Source organism: Eleutherodactylus coqui, chromosome 2 (genome assembly GCF_035609145.1).
Source record: "Eleutherodactylus coqui strain aEleCoq1 chromosome 2, aEleCoq1.hap1, whole genome shotgun sequence".
NCBI lineage: Eukaryota > Metazoa > Chordata > Amphibia > Anura > Eleutherodactylidae > Eleutherodactylus > Eleutherodactylus coqui.
Window position 1 is genome coordinate 173090529 of NC_089838.1, and position 19628 is coordinate 173110156.

At 42.5% G+C, this 19628-nt stretch overlaps 1 protein-coding gene across 1 annotated transcript in view; it reads left to right on the plus strand.

Annotated features, from left to right (window-relative positions):
• The window catches only part of COG5 (component of oligomeric golgi complex 5), a 299093-nt gene that overhangs the window by 157095 nt on the left and 122370 nt on the right, over nucleotides 1–19628 (plus strand). The window contains exon 8 of the mRNA XM_066591926.1: nucleotides 7758–7923. Within this exon, the coding sequence (XP_066448023.1) occupies nucleotides 7758–7923 (166 nt within the window). The remainder of the gene's footprint in view (nucleotides 1–7757; nucleotides 7924–19628) is intronic.

Below are 19628 nucleotides of genomic sequence, written 5' to 3' on the forward strand. Positions count from 1 at the left end.
AGAACTGATGCGTTTTCTCTCCCTGCTATCATAAAAAAAAAAAATACAAGTTTTACAATCTAGTCTATATACCCAAAAATGGCGCCAACAAAAACTACAGTTCGCCATGCAAGAAAAAAGCCCTTATACGGCCACGTCGACACAAAAGTAAAAAGTTATGGCTTTTGAAAAATGGAGATGAAAATCCGCCAAAAATCGTTGCGTCTTTAAGCCCAAATAGGCCATGTCCTTAAGGGGTTAAAGGGGTTGTCTCGTGAAATTAAGTGGGGTTCAGCACTTCTGTATGGCCATATTAATGCACTTTGTAATATACATCGTGCATTAATTATGAGCCATACAGAAGTTATTCACTTACCTGCTCCGTTGCTAGCGTCCCCGTCGCCATGGATCCGTCTAAATTCGCTGTCTTCTGGCGTTTTTAGACGCGCTTGCGCAGTCCGGTCTTCTCCCTGGTGAATGGGGCCGCTCGTGCCGGAGAGCTGGTCCTCGTAGCTCCGCCCCGTCATGTGTGCCGATTCCAGCCAATCAGGAGGCTGGAATCGGCAATAGACCGCACAGAGCCCACGGTGCACCATGGGAGAAGACCCGCGGTGCATCGTGGGTGAAGATCCCGGTGGCCATCTTGGTAAAGGAAGAAAGAAGTCGCCGCAGCGCGGGGATTCGGGTAAGTAATAAACTTTTTTTTTTTTTTTTAACCCATCCCTTGGGTTTGTCTCGCGACGAACGGGGGGCCTATTGAATAAAAAAAAAAACGTTTCGGTGTGAGACAACCCCTTTAAGGCTGATGTGGCCCTCTGTGAAAATGAGTTTGGTACCCCTGCTCTACAAGAAACCCATGTTTCTGTACATTTCAATAGTTTGCTCACTTTTTGAAATGTGTGCAGTTCTGTTCCTGTTCTATAATGGTAAAGAACGTTTGTGCAAGTTTAGACTTCTAGAAGTAAGAATTTCTTTAACATTTAGGTTATGTGAGAAAGCAGCTACCTGTTATTTGAACAGTATTTATAACGTTCGTAGTCCAAGATATGCCATAAATATTTGATAGATAGGAGTCCCACATCAGGAACCACTATAGGTAAACTAGAGAAATAGGATCCTACTTCGGAGCTATGGCAGCAATGAATTGGAGAGCTAACTGATTGGTTAGGCCAGCCAAATGCATTCTCCTCAGTTCTTACAGAGTGAACCAAAATATTGACATCGGAGAACTGTCTATACAGGAACCAAATTGTGAAAATATGCAAGAAACTGCAAGAAAACTATTACTTGCAATATTCATTATTGTCTCTCTTTTTCTCTCCATTCAAGTCAGTGCTTGGGGAAGATGCAAGAATTCTGTTACAAGTACGGGTTGCAGCAAATTTAAAGGGGCTATCTCACGTCTAGCTGTGTTCATGCAGGAAGCTGTATAATTGTGCAGTGGCCAGGGTTGGTACTGCAGGCTGATTCCTTTTTTGAAGTGAATGAGAATGAGCCTGCAGTACTTGCCTGGGCCACTGCACAATATACAGAGCTGTCTGCTTTCTGTGGCAAAAGTGTTAGCAGTGGGACACCCCTTTTTAAAGTTCTGCATTATCTCCTAACATCTATCTGCACACATTTTTCCTGCAGTATTTGAATTTTATTTTACGAAATTCTGTTACCTTTTATTGAAGTTAATTTTGGTATTTACTTTTAGATTGCAAATTCATATTGAAAATGCATGATGATTTTGCCACATTAATGAGCCTGTTGTGACCAGCACATGGCACAGTCTGAAGGTCAGGGCAGTTAGGATAACAGATACATTGATGTATGTTAAAATGTGACCATGTGTTGTAAAGATCATAAATTCTGTATACTGTCACATCCTGGGAAATGTTTTGTATCAGCTGGGCTGTGAAACCCCTTCAGGATCTTCTTTTGAATGCCCACCTGTTTCAGAAACCAGTGTGGGATGGGATGGAAATTTCTGTGGATTAGTAATTACATAAAGTTTGAAGCCAGTTGAATAAATCTGAATGTGGGTGACCCAGAAAAATGATCATCTTAGTTTAGTGCTTAACAGATTATAGGGATACCAGATGTACAAACTTTTGAACATAACATGCTAAGCACGTGTGGCCTAGAACACAAAATGTATTTAAACCTACTGTAAGAACATATCCATTATGTCTCCTGCAATGTAAGAATTAGCAGCAGTATTAATTAGATAACCTCCTAATAGTTTGTCTGTCTTAAATTTGGGAAGATCATTTACTGTAGGCTATAGCATATTAGGGCCTTTTTGCACATTGACAATTGGGCATAGGTGTTTGCCTGATCATTAATTTGCCCAATCTTTAGGCCATGTAAATGAGCTAATGAACAGCTGCCAAATGAGTCAAAATAAAAATGCTCGCTACTCAGTTGTAGATTATCCTATGTAAATAAGGAGATTTGAAGCTCACCTTTGATAGCAGAATGGGAACAAACCATCGTATTCGATCGTTCATCCCCATAATGTAAGCCATCTGCTTGTGTGAAACATAATAAAGGGGCGCTGACCAATAGGCTCATTATCAGTTGGTAATCTTTGAATAGGCAAAGCATAGGGGTTGGGCAAGCGGCAAATGGGGATGCCACCAGTGAAATACCACTACTCTCTTCGTCTTTTCACTTACCCGGAGAGGCGAGCCACGAGCGGGCTCTTGCTTCTGGATCCAAGTGCTCTGCGCCCCCTCTGCGGGCCTGGCGTGACTCGCTCCGTGACAGTGGCAGGTGGGTAGTTTGACTGGGGCGGTACACCTGTAAACGGAACTTCTATGTAATGACTGTAGTACCGGAGCCACATATGCCTTGCTGGCTTTTGTTGTACTCCTTTTGACTCCTACATCCCTTGTCATCCACATACTTGCAGCACTTTGTGGGGCTTCACATATCATTTTAGAACAATTGATCAATGATCACTTTTGCCCAACAGATTTTTTTTCAGTGCTGGCCTAAAATTACAAAGATTCACACAGGAATAAAGTCAGTAGCTGCTGACTTTTTGCTTGCAAGTTCCTGTTAACTGAGCAATGTCACGGGATGCCACCATCGCTCCCCCTGCTCACCTGTTGCTGGGGCTGTGATCAGGTGTTCTTACTGTCCTCCTCTGCCATCCTGGGGTCTCTCATAAGGGCTTGCTCATGCTCCTGCCCTCTTTCTTAAAGGACCAGCACACACTCTCCTTCCAGTCATCAGCCACTTAAGCATCCTCCCATCATGGATGATGCCTCAGGAATTGTGTCAAAGCCCCAGTTTATTTTGGTTCTGACATTTTGCCTATCTGTATAACCATTCTGTCTTCAATGCTCCCTGAACTTGGCTTTGTATTGGGGACTTTGCTATTGCCTGCTGCCTACTCTGACCTACTGCCTGGACATTGTTACTGCTCTTGTGCTATCAGCTCTGACCATAGCTAGCACTCTGGATAAAACCCTTTGAATTCAATGGGTGTGACCGTGGCCCCAGGAATCAGCTGATTGGACCCACTACTCAGATCCCCGCCGATCCATCTAATGGTCAGGTCATCAATAGAAAATATTTTAAATAAGTCCCTGAATATTACTTTAATATACAAAGTTCTTAGCCCAGGCTCCCTCCACTTGCCATGTTTACTTCAATGTGCATTATATAGCTAATTAAAGGCAGGAAATACAAAGGCAGACTAGCTAATACGTTAACAACTTTAGCATCCTTTTATCTCCCCAACTCTGGGCTGATAGCATTTCTCAAAAAGGCTTTGACAGACTTGAAAGAGTTCAAGGAGGACACTCTTATTGTGGGGGATCTTAATATTCCTGTTGTTCCCCAAGTTCCTCTACGGGCAGCAGCTTTAACAGATTTATTATCATATATACAGTACATGCTTTAGAACAGGTGCATAAGTAGTCACTGGATAAAACAACTTGGGCTGGAACTCAGGCAAAATGTAAGAGACATTTCTTTGGTAATAAGCTGAATAGACTATTAGCGTGCATGCTTTGGAAAAACCGTGCTCACACATTTATCCCATACATTTCAGGTCGTTGTTTGAATTTCCCACATCAGGTCACAGAGCTTTTTGGAGACCATCATGTCCTGTTATAATCTTCAGTAGCCCATGTCAGACCCAGAGAGAGCGGTTACTAAAGATAACCTTTACATTTTTTTCCAGTCTTTGGGAACAGACCATTTTCCCAAGGCAGCCATTTCTGCAAGTCAGGCGCCTATCTATGTGGAAGGGTTCTCCGAATTACTGAAAGACTCCTAGTCTGGGAAGACACCAGAGCCTGAAAGCTTGCCTTTTCAATTCGTCAAGACCTCACATTTCTTATTGGAATTTAACTCCCTGATGTCTGGGAGTTCATTTACCATGGGACTCAGAGTGCATATCACAGTCATAACCAAGGAGGGGAAGGACCTATTCCTGTTCCAAAGTTTTTGCACCATATCTTCATTGAATGTAGACCTTAAAGTGGACTTGAAGATTCAGGAAACAATAAGGATGGAGCATCTCACCACATCTCTTAAAGCTACCTATGCTAAATTCTTAAAATCCTGGTGGTGTTGGATATATTTCCAAGACTCTACTGAATATGGAGCTCCTTTAATTTGAAGTATATCTGAATTGATTAAGTATATAATATATAGTATTTTAGGCCGAAATAAGACATATGTCAATCCAGTTCAGACTATTTACTCCACCCCCATCCCACCAATGTTGATCCAGAAGAAGGCAAAAAAAACAACGAGGTAGAAGCTAATTTTCGCCATTTAACCCCTTGAGTGGCAGGTTTCCTACCACCCTGTCGTGCCCACCAGGGCAGGTTTTTTAAAATGGTCTAATCATTGAATTTCAACTAGTTTTGCAGTTGCGTCTCAAGAGCCATAACTTTTTCATTTTTCCATTGACATGGCCATATGAGGGCTTGTTTTTTGCGGGACAAGTTGTGATTTTTTAAACAGGGGGGAGGAAAAAAAGAAATGGGGAAAAAAGAAAAAAAGGGGCCATGTCATTAAGGGGTTAAATAATGTATTAACTTCCTTCTCTGGGTCATTATGACGCATGGATACCACATGTGTAATTGTATTTTTGATTTTTTACAAAGTAAAGGGAGACAAGTGTTTTTTTAAATTTTTTTTATTATTTTTTTACTTTTTTTTTTTTTAATTTTTAAAAATTTTTTTTTTTTTTGTCCCTTTAGGGGACTTCCACAGGGACCCATCAGGACCCCTGATCACATTCCGGGGGTCCGATGGTGACAGCCCTTTACATGCTGCAGTGACAGCCCTTTACATGCTGCAGTCACATAGACTGCAGCATGTAAAGGGTTAACACAGCAGAGATCGGAGGTTTTCTCTGATCTCTGCTGTAAGAGCTAGTACCTAGCTGTCCTCTGACAGCCAAGCACCAGCTCTCTCTGCCACAGAGACCATCGGCTTGCTTCTGACAAGCCGATGGTCTCTATGGCAACTTGTAAACAAAGCAGGAGGTTGCCGACATGTCGGCAATATCTTCTGCTAGCCTTTCAAAGCCCTTGCTTTGTTCTCTGTGGGACTGTGCAGGCAGAGCACACTGTCACAGTTTGTGGCATTGTGCTCTGCAGCTCCCATAGTGATACATAGCCCGGAAATCTTCCGGGCTATGTTGCTATGAGCAGTGGAGCTCGTCCCGGAAAATTTCCGCGCGTGCCACTCAAGGGGTTAAGGGAAAAAGTTCCTTCCGGACTCCAGTCTGGCAATCAGAATAATCCCTGAATCAACAACCCTTTCCCCTACTTTCTTTCTATACCCTCTTTCTTTCTCGTACTCTCCTCACGCCCCCCGAAAGTGTTTCTTTTTTTTTTCTCTTTTATCTCTCGTGTTCTAATCTTGCTTGGTTTGTTACGATGTCTATGGAGCAATTACTTGCATGTTATCACAATGCCTTATCATAATAATTTTTTTGTTCTATGGCCTTGTGAGCCCTCATGCTTCCTTATTTGCTGATTATGCAAAAATACAAAAGTTCCATAAATTGTGGCATGAAAAGGTTGCAGATTTTGGGACACAGCATAGTTTTCCCACAATGTATAACTTTTGGCACTTCCCGCAACACTTTTCCACATTAATTGATGAGGAAAGTAGGCAGAGATTATGGGAAGAGTGGAATATGCCACAGACAAACAGACTTACTATAATTTTCGCCAGAAACTAGCATAAATTTTTCATTTCTTAGTAATGTTGCTGCATCTTCCTCCATTGCAGATTAGATTAAGACTAGCGTATGAAATGCCAGTCTTAATTCATTCCCAATATGTCCCTGTAATTGTTTTTTTTTTAATCATGTCTGGGAATGGACAATGTGAATAAAAAGAGGTTTTTACTGAGTTCTTATCCAGTGACCTTTATTATTAGTGCTCCAATTGTAAAGGTGACCATACACGTTACATAGCTGCCAGCTTACTCAATACCCCAACACACATGCATGCTTGGCTGTCCTTGTGTTCAGAAAAGAGAAGTAGCTTCCCCCCCCCCCCCCCCCCCCCCGAGAAAAAGATTGGGGAGTGCACTGCACAGTTTGGTTGTCAGTGGAAAGTTGAGAGTCCACTACACATTTAGATGACCTGCCAGACCAGCCAAAATTGGCAGGTTTGGCTAATATACATGTAATGTACTATGTATGGCCACACTAAGGCCTTGTTCACATGGGCAACAAAGTCTCACGTTTTTCTCGCAATGCGACAATGCTGCAATTCGCATGTATGTGAAACCCATGCTTTCCTATGGGTTCCTTCTCATTTGTGATGTTTTATGGCATGCTACATTGCGAGTCAAAAACCTTGCGGGTTTCGCGATATGCTCTCAACTTGTGAGGTTTTGTAGCCAATATTTCCGTATGGAGCCTTCCTCTCTGTTGCATCGCACAAAAATACGGTTTTCGTGCAGTGCAATGCAACTTTGCAATGCCCTAAACTAAGCCCTAGCTGCAGAAAATGTTTTTAAAGAACACATGCATCACCAAAGAGGCGCTGTCCCGCTCCGGCCCGTCTTCTCCTTCGTACTTGGCAGCTGTCTTCACCATCTAGTCTGGCCGGGGATTAGAAAATCCCTGCCCCCAGGGATCGCTGCCTCTGATTAGCTGAGGGTCGTGATTTAGCCAATCAAAGCCAACCCTTGATGGATCAATCACAGCCAATGAACCGGGCAGAAGATGCAGCGGAGCTGAAAGCGCTTCTTAGGTGATGTATTCTATTTTTTAAATGATTTGCTGCAGCTAAGGCTTATTTTCAGGGTAGGGCATATATTATACACAAAATTGCGGCATTGACACGAGAAAACGCAGCGATATGGCACGGACCACCGATGCGATATCGCTGTGATTTTCTCGCAGTGAGGCCTAATGCTTTAGCATTGTATCTGGCTCACAGTTTGAAGGTGGTTTGTGTTGAATAATATATAGTGGAAACTTTGCAACTGAATAGCTAATGATTTAAATAAGTGGATTTTGGTGCACAACCCCCGCCTCCTCTTCCATTATGAAGATACGGTTATGTAAACAATTTCAATCCAGGAAATTACTTTATAAAGACTGTAACCTTTTTTTCACCTTATTTTATGTTCTGAGCAGTTTTCCTGTACTAAAAATAGGGGCATGTTTTAGGGTAAATGGTTACAGATGTAAATCCTCAAAACTGGCAAGGGGATTGAAAATTTAGTGCAGTTGCTCTAAATAGAAACACTTAAGTGATCTTCTGTTATAACTTCTAGGCTTTTGTGTTTGTCTTCCTTAGAATCCAACCCAAGTTGGGACAGCATTGCAAGTGTTCTACAACCTGGGAGCATTAAAAGATACCATTACCAGTGTTGTGGATAGTTATTGCACAGCACTTGATGAGAATATCAACAACGCTCTTGATATAAAGGTTCTAACACAAACATCACAAGCCGTCCAAAGAGGTATGAAAGTAATTTTTACCACTTTAAAGGCAAACCTTTCATTGCAGCATTGTTGCCAGCTGTGAAGAATGAATGTTTATCTTGCTAATGTATGCCTTTCTATTTTTACGTTGCATTGTTTTTTTTCTATGTTTTGTACACTCAGCATTACATTTAGAGCAGGTATGGTAGAGAATGATATTTTCACCCAGAAGGCCTCGCTGCCACACAAGTATTCTAGTCAGTATTTTACATCGGTATTTTGTAAGCCAAACTGGGAATAAAACCTACAGAGAAAAAATATAATAGTAAGATTTGTATTTCATCCATATTTTGGATGCGATGCCCTCCTGGTTTTGACTTGCAAACACTAAAGTAGTTTTCGCTATAAATAGGCTGCCATGGATGACTGTTTTCTTATTTTTTATACTTTCTTCCTTTATTTAACTAGAACATTGTAATTGAAAATTGAAGAGAAGGCATTTGCTTTAAAGCCTTATCCTAAATGAATATCATCCCTTAAAACATACCTAATTTTTTAGGTGACTTTGTAGAATAAACTGCCATGTGTGTACGTGTGGAATAACAGTATATCTGGCCTTCATTTGACTCATATCTGGCATGTTTCCCCATTTTCTCCCTCTGCAGCCTGTATATCTGATTCTTGGTTCTCTCTGGACTGCTGGGAGGAGTCTGACTGCTGTGCTGTGTTCTATAGTTTTGCATGGAGAACTGTAGATTCTGCTTTTAACTGTCTGTAACACATACAGACATAATGTTATGTGTATAGTAGTAATAAGCAGTGTAGATGTAAATATATAGCAGTAAATCACCCACAGTTTGCTTTAACAACACGTCTCTGAGTTTTTGCTTCACATCACCTCATCCCCTCTCCTCTGCTCTCATAGATTTCAATGAGTAGGATGACTCATCCCTTTCATTTCTTGTTCTGCTGTTGATCCAGAAATGTCTTGGGATTAAAAACAGGTTGTAGCATAGCTTTATGCAGTTTTCTGAGTGAACCAGTTGATGTGATCAGCTGATCAAGGCATTCACTGCAGAGAACAGACAGACACCTAGCTTTAGAAGAAAATAAACCAGAGTTCAGATAAACATAACCAAATTCGCACCAAAATACGTAGCCAGTTTTCCTTTGCAGAAATTTGCATCCCGGGTGGATGTGCCTCTAACAGCCTTCACAGCCAACAGGGAAATTTCTCCCAATTGAGTGAAGAGTGTCACTGTTGCCGGTCAACACAGTACATCACTATTTTTTGGCTGTACATTGGCACAATCCGTGTGATAAGCAGCATTACTGATGTTGTAAATGCAGCTACATCATGCTGCAGATAATTATGATTTTTATGGCTCTTTGATCAAGAAAGATCAGTAAACAGTTTTTGAATTGACAGTGGCCAATTATTGTTGCAATTACTCAGAACAGATTGAATGTGGTGACGATAATAGGGCAGTATAAACATGTCTTAAGTTGCACTACAGCTATTTCTTTATGCCTTTTGGCTGGTACTTTGAACCATTATGTTGTTCTGGCACTATAAAAGTGTTTATTCCCCTGTTGCCCTGGATAGGACCTGTAGGCATTCCATCGCTACAGGTTGGGCTTGCTCAACAGGAACAACCAGGGATGGTTTTTTTTTCTATTTTCAGCTTACAGGACTGGATTGCTAACCAATAGCAGGACAGCGCTTTAATAAAATAAATCTTGTTATTTGTAAAGCGCCAACTTATTCCACAGCATTTTCAGGTGATTTATTTATTTATTACCCCCAATCAAGCTGGGTACTAATTTTACCGACCTCAGAAGGATGGAAGGCTGAGTCAACCTTAAAGGGGTTGTCCCGCGCCGAAACGGGTTGTTTTTTTTTTTTAAACCCCCCCCCCCCCCCGTTCGGCGCGAGACAACCCCGATGCAGGGGTTAAAAAAACAAACCGCTCAGCGCTTACCTGAATCCTGGCGGTCCGGCGTCTTCATACTTACCTGCTGAAGATGGCCGCCGGGGTCTGCTCCCTCCGTGGACCGCAGCTTTTCTGTGCGGTCCATTGCCGATTCCAGCCTCCTGATTGGCTGGAATCGGCACGTGACGGGGCGGAGCTACACGGAGCCGGCATTCTGCACGAGCGGCTCCATTGAAGAGAGCAGAAGACCCGGACTGCGCAAGCATGGCTAATTTGGCCATCGGAGGGCGAAAATTAGTCGGCTCCATGGGAACGAGGACGCTAGCAACGGAGCAGGTAAGTAAAAAACTTTTGATAACTTCTGTATGGCTCATAATTAATGCACAATGTACATTACAAAGTGCATTAATATGGCCATACAGAAGTGTATAGACCCACTTGCTGCCGCGGGACAACCCCTTTAAGTCGGCTACCTGAACCATGCGGGGATTGAACTTGCAACCTTCAACTTAGCAGGGACATGCACAGAAAAAAGGACGAAGTAGGAAATTGTAGTAAATTTAGATTCATGCTAGATGTTAGCAGGGATGAGATGGCTATCTCGGAAAATATTGATGTGGGGAAACATCAAGACAGGATAAGAAGGTAATGGCTGCAGAATGTATACCCATAACCTGCTGTGCATCCACCTGGTGCAAACACTTTTCATGTGTAGAATTACTGAAAATTCGCTTCACAATCGGTATACCCCCTTAAGGAGCCAAAATTGATTTACTCTGGAAACTCCTTCAAGAACATCTGCCAGATGCTTTTAGCTCATTGCAACCAAAACAACCAATACTAATGTGGGTAGCAGTTAATGCATAAAATTCAAATCACTTTTATCTAAAATTGTGTTTTTCTGCTGAAAGGTCTGTCTAAAGTAACAGCCACTAGGGATTTATTTTCCTTTGCTATCCACTGCTTGTTATCAGGTGATGGCCATCTGTAATAACAGTTAACAAGACACAGAACAGGAAGTGGAGGGGGGTAATGACTCACACCGCCCATAGAAATCTAAGGAGGGGAGGATATGGTAGAGAATTAGAGACTCACAAATACTGCAGCAGCTAATGGTGAATTATTTAGTGTGCTGCTGTACATTGTCATCCATGCTGATGTTATTTCTGTGTGTGATTTACAGATAGTTAGAGAGTAGAATCTGCTGTTAGCTCTGTATAGAAGATATCATGGGAGCTAGACTCCTCCTACCAGCTCAGAGACAACTGAAAACTAAAGATGCAGACTGCAGAGGGGTAAATTGGTGATTTAATGCCATATACAAGTCATATGATTCCAGAAATATTGTTGTTCCTCATGTACACACAACACAACTTATTCTGAAAAGTTAGGTATGCTTTAAAGTCTGGAATAAAGCGTGAAAGATATACCTGCAATGTTTATTTTGTGAGACACTCATGAAGTGCTTTAGAATAATGCATCCTCATATCTTACATTTCTAATTTCTTGAGCTAAGACAGGTAATGCTTGGGTTATATATGTAATAGAAAAATATAAGAACGGAGATAGCTGTCAGTACCATCCTCATTAAATCTTCAGGGTAAACCTATTTATCTTTTTGTCTGCCTACACTAATGTAGCAGGCATTTTCTGTTTACATATCCTTTTATTTCAATGCTGCTATACTATTGAAGTATCTGTATTGAAATGTCATATTTTTTTTAGCTGAATTTCTATTGTTTTAAGTTTTCGATATGTTTTTCAACATTTTTGTTTTTAAAACTCTGATTTTCAAGTAGTTTGACATAAAATATGTTGTACTAGCGTACCCGTCGCGCGTTGCTGCGAAGACAGACATACATGCATACTTCGTTTTTATATATCTAGATGACGGCAGCAGCGACCACTGAGGTTTTGTAGGCCGCTGCTTCCCCCTTGCAGGCTGAATAAAATAGCCGTTGTGTGAAACATCCAATTTATCCGGCTTCTGTGGCTTCTTGGGAAGATAGTCTAGTACATGTTTGCCCACTTCCAACTCCAATGGAGACTGACTGTAAATGGCTGGCGTGCTCTAGTATTTATGGTTCCAAGCTGTACGTGTCATTGCATACAGTCTATCTATCTATCTATCTATCTATCTATCTATCTATCTATCTATCTATCTATCTATCTATCTATCTATCTATCTATCTATCTGGGTTATTGCATACAGTCTATCTATCTATCTATCTATCTATCTATCTATCTATCTATCTATCTATCAGGGTTATTGCATACAGTCTATCTATCTATCTATCTATCTATCTATCTATCTATCTATCTATCTATCTATCTATGACATCAGGAAATGAGAGAATTAGATTTTGTAGGCCGCTGCTTCCCCCTTGCGGGCTGAATAAAATAGCCGTTGGGTGGAACATACAATTTATCCGGCTGCTGTGGCTTCTTAGGAAGATATCCTAGTACTTGTTTACCCACTTCCAACTCCAATGGTAATTGGCTGGCGTGCTCTAGTGGTTCCAAGCTGTACGTGTCATAATAGAGCCTTAATGACATCACAATGCAGCTTTATAGAACATGTTGGGGCATGTTCAAGGGCGTCCGATGTTGATGACATCAGTGATGACATCACAATAGCAGGTGGCTTACTTATTCGATCTACGTGGGGGGGGGGGGCGTAACTTTCGACGACGCTCGCGAGCCATTTATCGTAGGATATTTGTACTATGCCTATAATCTTCCCAGGAGTGTACTTAACAACTTCCCAAAGTTTCATGGCGATCGGATGAATGGTGTAGTAGCGCATAAAGGACAAACAGACACGCACGCAGACACGCACGCACGCAGACAGACATACATTCAACACTTCCAACTCCAATGGAGACTGACTGTAAATGGCTGGCGTGCTCTAGTATTTATGGTTCCAAGCTGTACGTGTCATTGCATACAGTCTATCTATCTATCTATCTATCTGGGTTATTGCATACAGTCTATCTATCTATCTATCTATCTATCTATCTATCTATCTATCTATCTATCAGGGTTATTGCATACAGTCTATCTATCTATCTATCTATCTTGGTTATTGCGTACAGTCTATCTATCTATCTATCTATCTATTTATCTATCTATCTATGACATCAGGAAATGAGAGAATTAGATTCCGTACGTAAAATTTGAACGCTAATTCTTTGGCGCTTTGAATTGAATAATCGAGTTGGGACCCATTAACTTTTCCTATTTATGACATAATCAATGCTCGTGCAAATTTCAAGTTTCTATGACATTGGGAAGTGAGAGAATTAAATTCCGTACGTAAAATTTGGACGCTAATTCTTTTGCGCTTAGAATTGAATAATCGAGTTGGGATGAGACATAAGGCCTTGCCCATAAGCATTCCCCAACCTCCAAGAACTGAACCTACCTACCTGAATGAGATTTTGTAGGCCGCTGCTTCCCCCTTGCGGGCTGAATAAAATAGCCGTTGGGTGGAACATACAATTTATCCGGCTGCTGTGGCTTCTTAGGAAGATATCCTAGTACTTGTTTACCCACTTCCAACTCCAATGGTAATTGGCTGGCGTGCTCTAGTGGTTCCAAGCTGTACGTGTCATAATACAGCCTTAATGACATCACAATGCAGCTTTATAGAACATGTTGGGGCATGTTCAAGGGCGTCCGATGTTGATGACATCAGTGATGACATCACAATAGCAGGTGGCTTACTTATTCGATCTACGTGGGGGGGGGGGGCGTAACTTTCGACGACGCTCGCGCGCCATTTATCGTAGGATATTTGTACTATGCCTATAATCTTCCCAGGAGTGTACTTAACAACTTCCCAAAGTTTCATGGCGATCGGATGAATGGTGTAGTAGCGCATAAAGGACAAACAGACACGCACGCACGCACGCAGACACGCACGCAGACAGACATACATTCAATTTTATATATATAGATAAGAAAAATGCCTAAAGCACAAATCTTTAATTTACAACGCTTAATTGTACCTTCAAGACTACTCGACTACATAAGACCTTGTTCACACCGTGCAGATTGGATTGGATCCACAAAAGGAAGAGAAAAGAAAAAGTATAAGGCCTGCTTTGGGCAGTGGTTGTATATTGTGCTGCACATTAGGGCTCTTACACATGGCAATATTATAGATCTGTGTTGAATGTGCAATTAAATGATAGGAGCCTGGATGCATAGAGATAAAACTTTCTTCCGTCTTTATTCAATATGTGCCCATTATAACGAGAGAAATACAGACGTCCTAAGGACGCGTTTCAACCTTTTCAGGTCTTGATCAATTCTGTGTTGAATGATTGCATATATATGAACCCAAATAGATCAATAGCCTCGTATTATACCTCAGTGTGCTTCCAATTTCATATGGAAGCTTTAAGACAAAAGATTGACATATTCCATTTGTGCTATGGGGCAGGGATCTTGGTGTTCTACGGAGGCAACATACAGTGGGACTCCCAACAGGTCAATAATGTGCCTTGCATGAGGGCAGTGTGAGAATCCACACGCTCAGAATGTGTACCGCAGGTTGAGAGCCTAGCATTTAGATAATTTGTAATATTTTGGTACTAGCTTACCCGTCGCGCGTTGCTGCGAAGACAGACAGACATACATTAGTTTTTATATATATAGATAACAACTAGAGTTGAGCGAACGTCTAGCGAGCATCACGCCGTGTTCGACCCCGCCCAGTTTTGGCCCCTCCCTGCCGCTGACGTGTCAGATTTGACCCCTCCCCTGCACACATCAACATTAGTTTGTGGAGGGAGGGAGAGAGTGTGGGAGAGGGAGGGGGAGGAAGAGGGGGAAAAAAAGGGGCTCGGCAACTGGCAGATCACATACAAAAAAAGCTTGATACTCCCATTAAAGTCAATGGGGTTCGTTACTCGAATAGAGCTCTTGAATTTTACGAAAAGCTCTACTCGAATAACGAGGATCCGAGCATTTTGGTGCTCGCTAATCTATATATATAAAATTGAATGTATGTCTGTCTGCGTGCGTGCGTGCGTGCGTGCGTGTTTGTCCTTTATGCGCTACTACACCATTCATCCGATCGCCATGAAACTTTGGGAAGTTGTTGAGTACACTCCTGGGAAGATTATAGGCATAGTACAAATATCCTACGATAAATGGCGCGCGAGCGTCGTCGAAAGTTACGCCCCCCCCCCCACGTAGATCGAATAAGTAAGCCACCTGCTATTGTGATGTCATCACTGATGTCATCAACATCGGACGCCCTTGAACATGCCCCAACATGTTCTATAAAGCTGCATTGTGATGTCATTAAGGCTGTATTATGACACGTACAGCTTGGAACCACTAGAGCACGCCAGCCAATTACCATTGGAGTTGGAAGTGGGTAAACAAGTACTAGGATATCTTCCTAAGAAGCCACAGCAGCCGGATAAATTGTATGTTCCACCCAACGGCTATTTTATTCAGCCCGCAAGGGGGAAGCAGCGGCCTACAAAATCTAATTCTCTCATTTCCTGATGTCATAGATAGATAGATAGATAGATAGACTGTATGCAATGACACGTACAGCTTGAAACCATAAATACTAGAGCACGCCAGCCATTTACAGTCAGTCTCCATTGAAGTTGGAAGTGGGCAAACATGTACTAGGCCAGTGATGGCGAACCTTTTAGGGACCGAGTGCCCAAACTACAACCCAAAACCCACTTATGTATCGCAAAGTGCCAACACGTCAGGGGGCGGGGCTTATCACAACGTATGATTTTACCCCCGTCGTTCTAAAAAGGACAAGGCTGTTTCAGAATAGACCGGGTGCAGATTCTGACTGCTTTTTGGACGCGGAAATACTGCAGAATGTGCTCAGCGGAGATTTCTGTGGAAAATTCTGCAGCATTTCCGCATCTAAAAAGCAGTCAAAATCTGCACCCGGTCTATTCTGAAAGAGCCCTGCCCATTTCTGCCACATGTACACATACCCCAGCGGTAATAGTGACACCTTCACCCCAGCGATAATAGTGACATCCCACAGCAGTAATAATAGTGACACTCCCCCCATTAGTAATAAGAGTGACATACCCCAGCGGTAAACCTCAGTGGTCGCTGCTGCCGTCATCTAGATATATAAAAACGTAGTATGTATGTATGTCTGTCTTCGCAGCAACGCGCGAACATGCCCCAACATGTTCTCATAAGCTGCATTGTGATGTCATTAAGGCTCTATTATGACACGTACAGCTTGGAACCACTAGAGCACTCAGCCAATTACCATTGGAGTTGGAAGTGGGTAAACAAGTACTAGGATATCTTCCTAAGAAGCCACAGCAGCCGGATAAATTGTATGTTCCACCCAACGGCTATTTTATTCAGCCCGCAAGGGGGAAGCAGCGGCCTACAAAATCTCATTCAGGTAGGTAGGTTCAGTTCTTGGAGGTTGGGGAATGCTTATGGGCAAGGCCTTATGTCTCATCCCAACTCGATTATTCAATTCTAAGCGCAAAAGAATTAGCGTCCAAATTTTATGTACGGAATTTAATTCTCTCATTTCCCAATGTCATAGAAACTTGAAATTTGGCTCGAGCATTGATTATGTCATAAATAGGAAAAGTTAATGGGTCCCAACTCGATTATTCAATTCAAAGCGCCAAAGAATTAGCGTTCAAATTTTACGTACGGAATCTAATTCGCGGCTCGCCATTTCCTGATGTCATAGATAGATAGATAGATAGATAGACAGACTGTATGCAATGACACGTACAGCTTGGAACCATAAATACTAGAGCACGCCAGCCATTTACAGTCAGTCTCCATTGGAGTTGGAAGTGGGCAAACATGTACTAGGCTATCTTCCCAAGAAGCCACAGCAGCCGGATAAATTGGATGTTCCACACAACGGCTATTTTATTCAGCCTGCAAGGGGGAAGCAGCGGCCTACAAAACCTCAGTGGTCGCTGCTGCCGTCATCTAGATATATAAAAACGAATGTATGTATGTCTGTCTGTCTTCGCAGCAACGCGCGACGGGTACGCTAGTCTATATATATAAAATTGAATGTATGTCTGTCTGCGTGCGTGCGTGCGTGTCTGCGTGCGTGCGTGTCTGTTTGTCCTTTATGCGCTACTACACCATTCATCCGATCGCCATGAAACTTTGGGAAGTTGTTAAGTACACTCCTGGGAAGATTATAGGCATAGTACAAATATCCTACGATAAATGGCGCGCGAGCGTCGTCGAAAGTTACGCCCCCCCCCCACGTAGATCGAATAAGTAAGCCACCTGCTATTGTGATGTCATCACTGATGTCATCAACATCGGACGCCCTTGAACATGCCCCAACATGTTCTATAAAGCTGCATTGTGATGTCATTAAGGCTGTATTATGACACGTACAGCTTGGAACCACTAGAGCACGCCAGCCAATTACCATTGGAGTTGGAAGTGGGTAAACAAGTACTAGGATATCTTCCTAAGAAGCCACAGCAGCCGGATAAATTGTATGTTCCACCCAACGGCTATTTTATTCAGCCCGCAAGGGGGAAGCAGCGGCCTACAAAATCTCATTCAGGTAGGTAGGTTCAGTTCTTGGAGGTTGGGGAATGCTTATGGGCAAGGCCTTATGTCTCATCCCAACTCGATTATTCAATTCTAAGCGCAAAAGAATTAGCGTCCAAATTTTATGTACGGAATTTAATTCTCTCACTTCCCAATGTCATAGAAACTTGAAATTTGGCACGAGCATTGATTATGTCATAAATAGGAAAAGTTAATGGGTCCCAACTCGATTATTCAATTCAAAGCGCCAAAGAATTAGCGTTCAAATTTTATGTACGGAATCTAATTCTCTCATTTCCGGATGTCATAGATAGATAGATAGATAGATAGATAGATAGATAGATAGATAGATAGACTGTATGCAATAACCTAGATAGATAGATAGATAGATAGACTGTATGCAATGACACGTACAGCTTGAAACCATAAATACTAGAGCACGCCAGCCATTTACAGTCAGTCTCCATTGGAGTTGGAAGTGGGCAAACATGTACTAGGCTATCTTCCCAAGAAGCCACAGCAGCCGGATAAATTGGATGTTCCACCCAACGGCTATTTTATTCAGCCTGCAAGGGGGAAGCAGCGGCCTACAAAACCTCAGTGGTCGCTGCTGCCGTCATCTATATATATAAAATTGAATGTATGTCTGTCTGCGTGCGTGCGTGCGTGCGTGTCTGCGTGCGTGCGTGTCTGTTTGTCCTTTATGCGCTACTACACCATTCATCCGATCGCCATGAAACTTTGGGAAGTTGTTAAGTACACTCCTGGGAAGATTATAGGCATAGTACAAATATCCTACGATAAATGGCGCGCGAGCGTCGTCGAAAGTTACGCCCCCCCCCCCACGTAGATCGAATAAGTAAGCCACCTGCTATTGTGATGTCATCACTGATGTCATCAACATCGGACGCCCTTGAACATGCCCCAACATGTTCTATAAAGCTGCATTGTGATGTCATTAAGGCTGTATTATGACACGTACAGCTTGGAACCACTAGAGCACGCCAGCCAATTACCATTGGAGTTGGAAGTGGGTAAACAAGTACTAGGATATCTTCCTAAGAAGCCACAGCAGCCGGATAAATTGTATGTTCCACCCAACGGCTATTTTATTCAGCCCGCAAGGGGGAAGCAGCGGCCTACAAAATCTAATTCTCTCATTTCCTGATGTCATAGATAGATAGATAGATAGATAGATAGATAGATAGATAGATAGACTGTATGCAATGACACGTACAGCTTGAAACCATAAATACTAGAGCACGCCAGCCATTTACAGTCAGTCTCCATTGAAGTTGGAAGTGGGCAAACATGTACTAGGCCAGTGATGGCGAACCTTTTAGGGACCGAGTGCCCAAACTACAACCCAAAACCCACTTATGTATCGCAAAGTGCCAACACGTCAGGGGGCGGGGCTTATCACAACGTATGATTTTACCCCCGTCGTTCTAAAAAGGACAAGGCTGTTTCAGAATAGACCGGGTGCAGATTCTGACTGCTTTTTGGACGCGGAAATACTGCAGAATGTGCTCAGCGGAGATTTCTGTGGAAAATTCTGCAGCATTTCCGCATCTAAAAAGCAGTCAAAATCTGCACCCGGTCTATTCTGAAAGAGCCCTGCCCATTTCTGCCACATGTACACATACCCCAGCGGTAATAGTGACACCTTCACCCCAGCGATAATAGTGACATCCCACAGCAGTAATAATAGTGACACTCCCCCCATTAGTAATAAGAGTGACATACCCCAGCGGTAAACCTCAGTGGTCGCTGCTGCCGTCATCTAGATATATAAAAACGTAGTATGTATGTATGTCTGTCTTCGCAGCAACGCGCGAACATGCCCCAACATGTTCTCATAAGCTGCATTGTGATGTCATTAAGGCTCTATTATGACACGTACAGCTTGGAACCACTAGAGCACTCAGCCAATTACCATTGGAGTTGGAAGTGGGTAAACAAGTACTAGGATATCTTCCTAAGAAGCCACAGCAGCCGGATAAATTGTATGTTCCACCCAACGGCTATTTTATTCAGCCCGCAAGGGGGAAGCAGCGGCCTACAAAATCTCATTCAGGTAGGTAGGTTCAGTTCTTGGAGGTTGGGGAATGCTTATGGGCAAGGCCTTATGTCTCATCCCAACTCGATTATTCAATTCTAAGCGCAAAAGAATTAGCGTCCAAATTTTATGTACGGAATTTAATTCTCTCATTTCCCAATGTCATAGAAACTTGAAATTTGGCTCGAGCATTGAT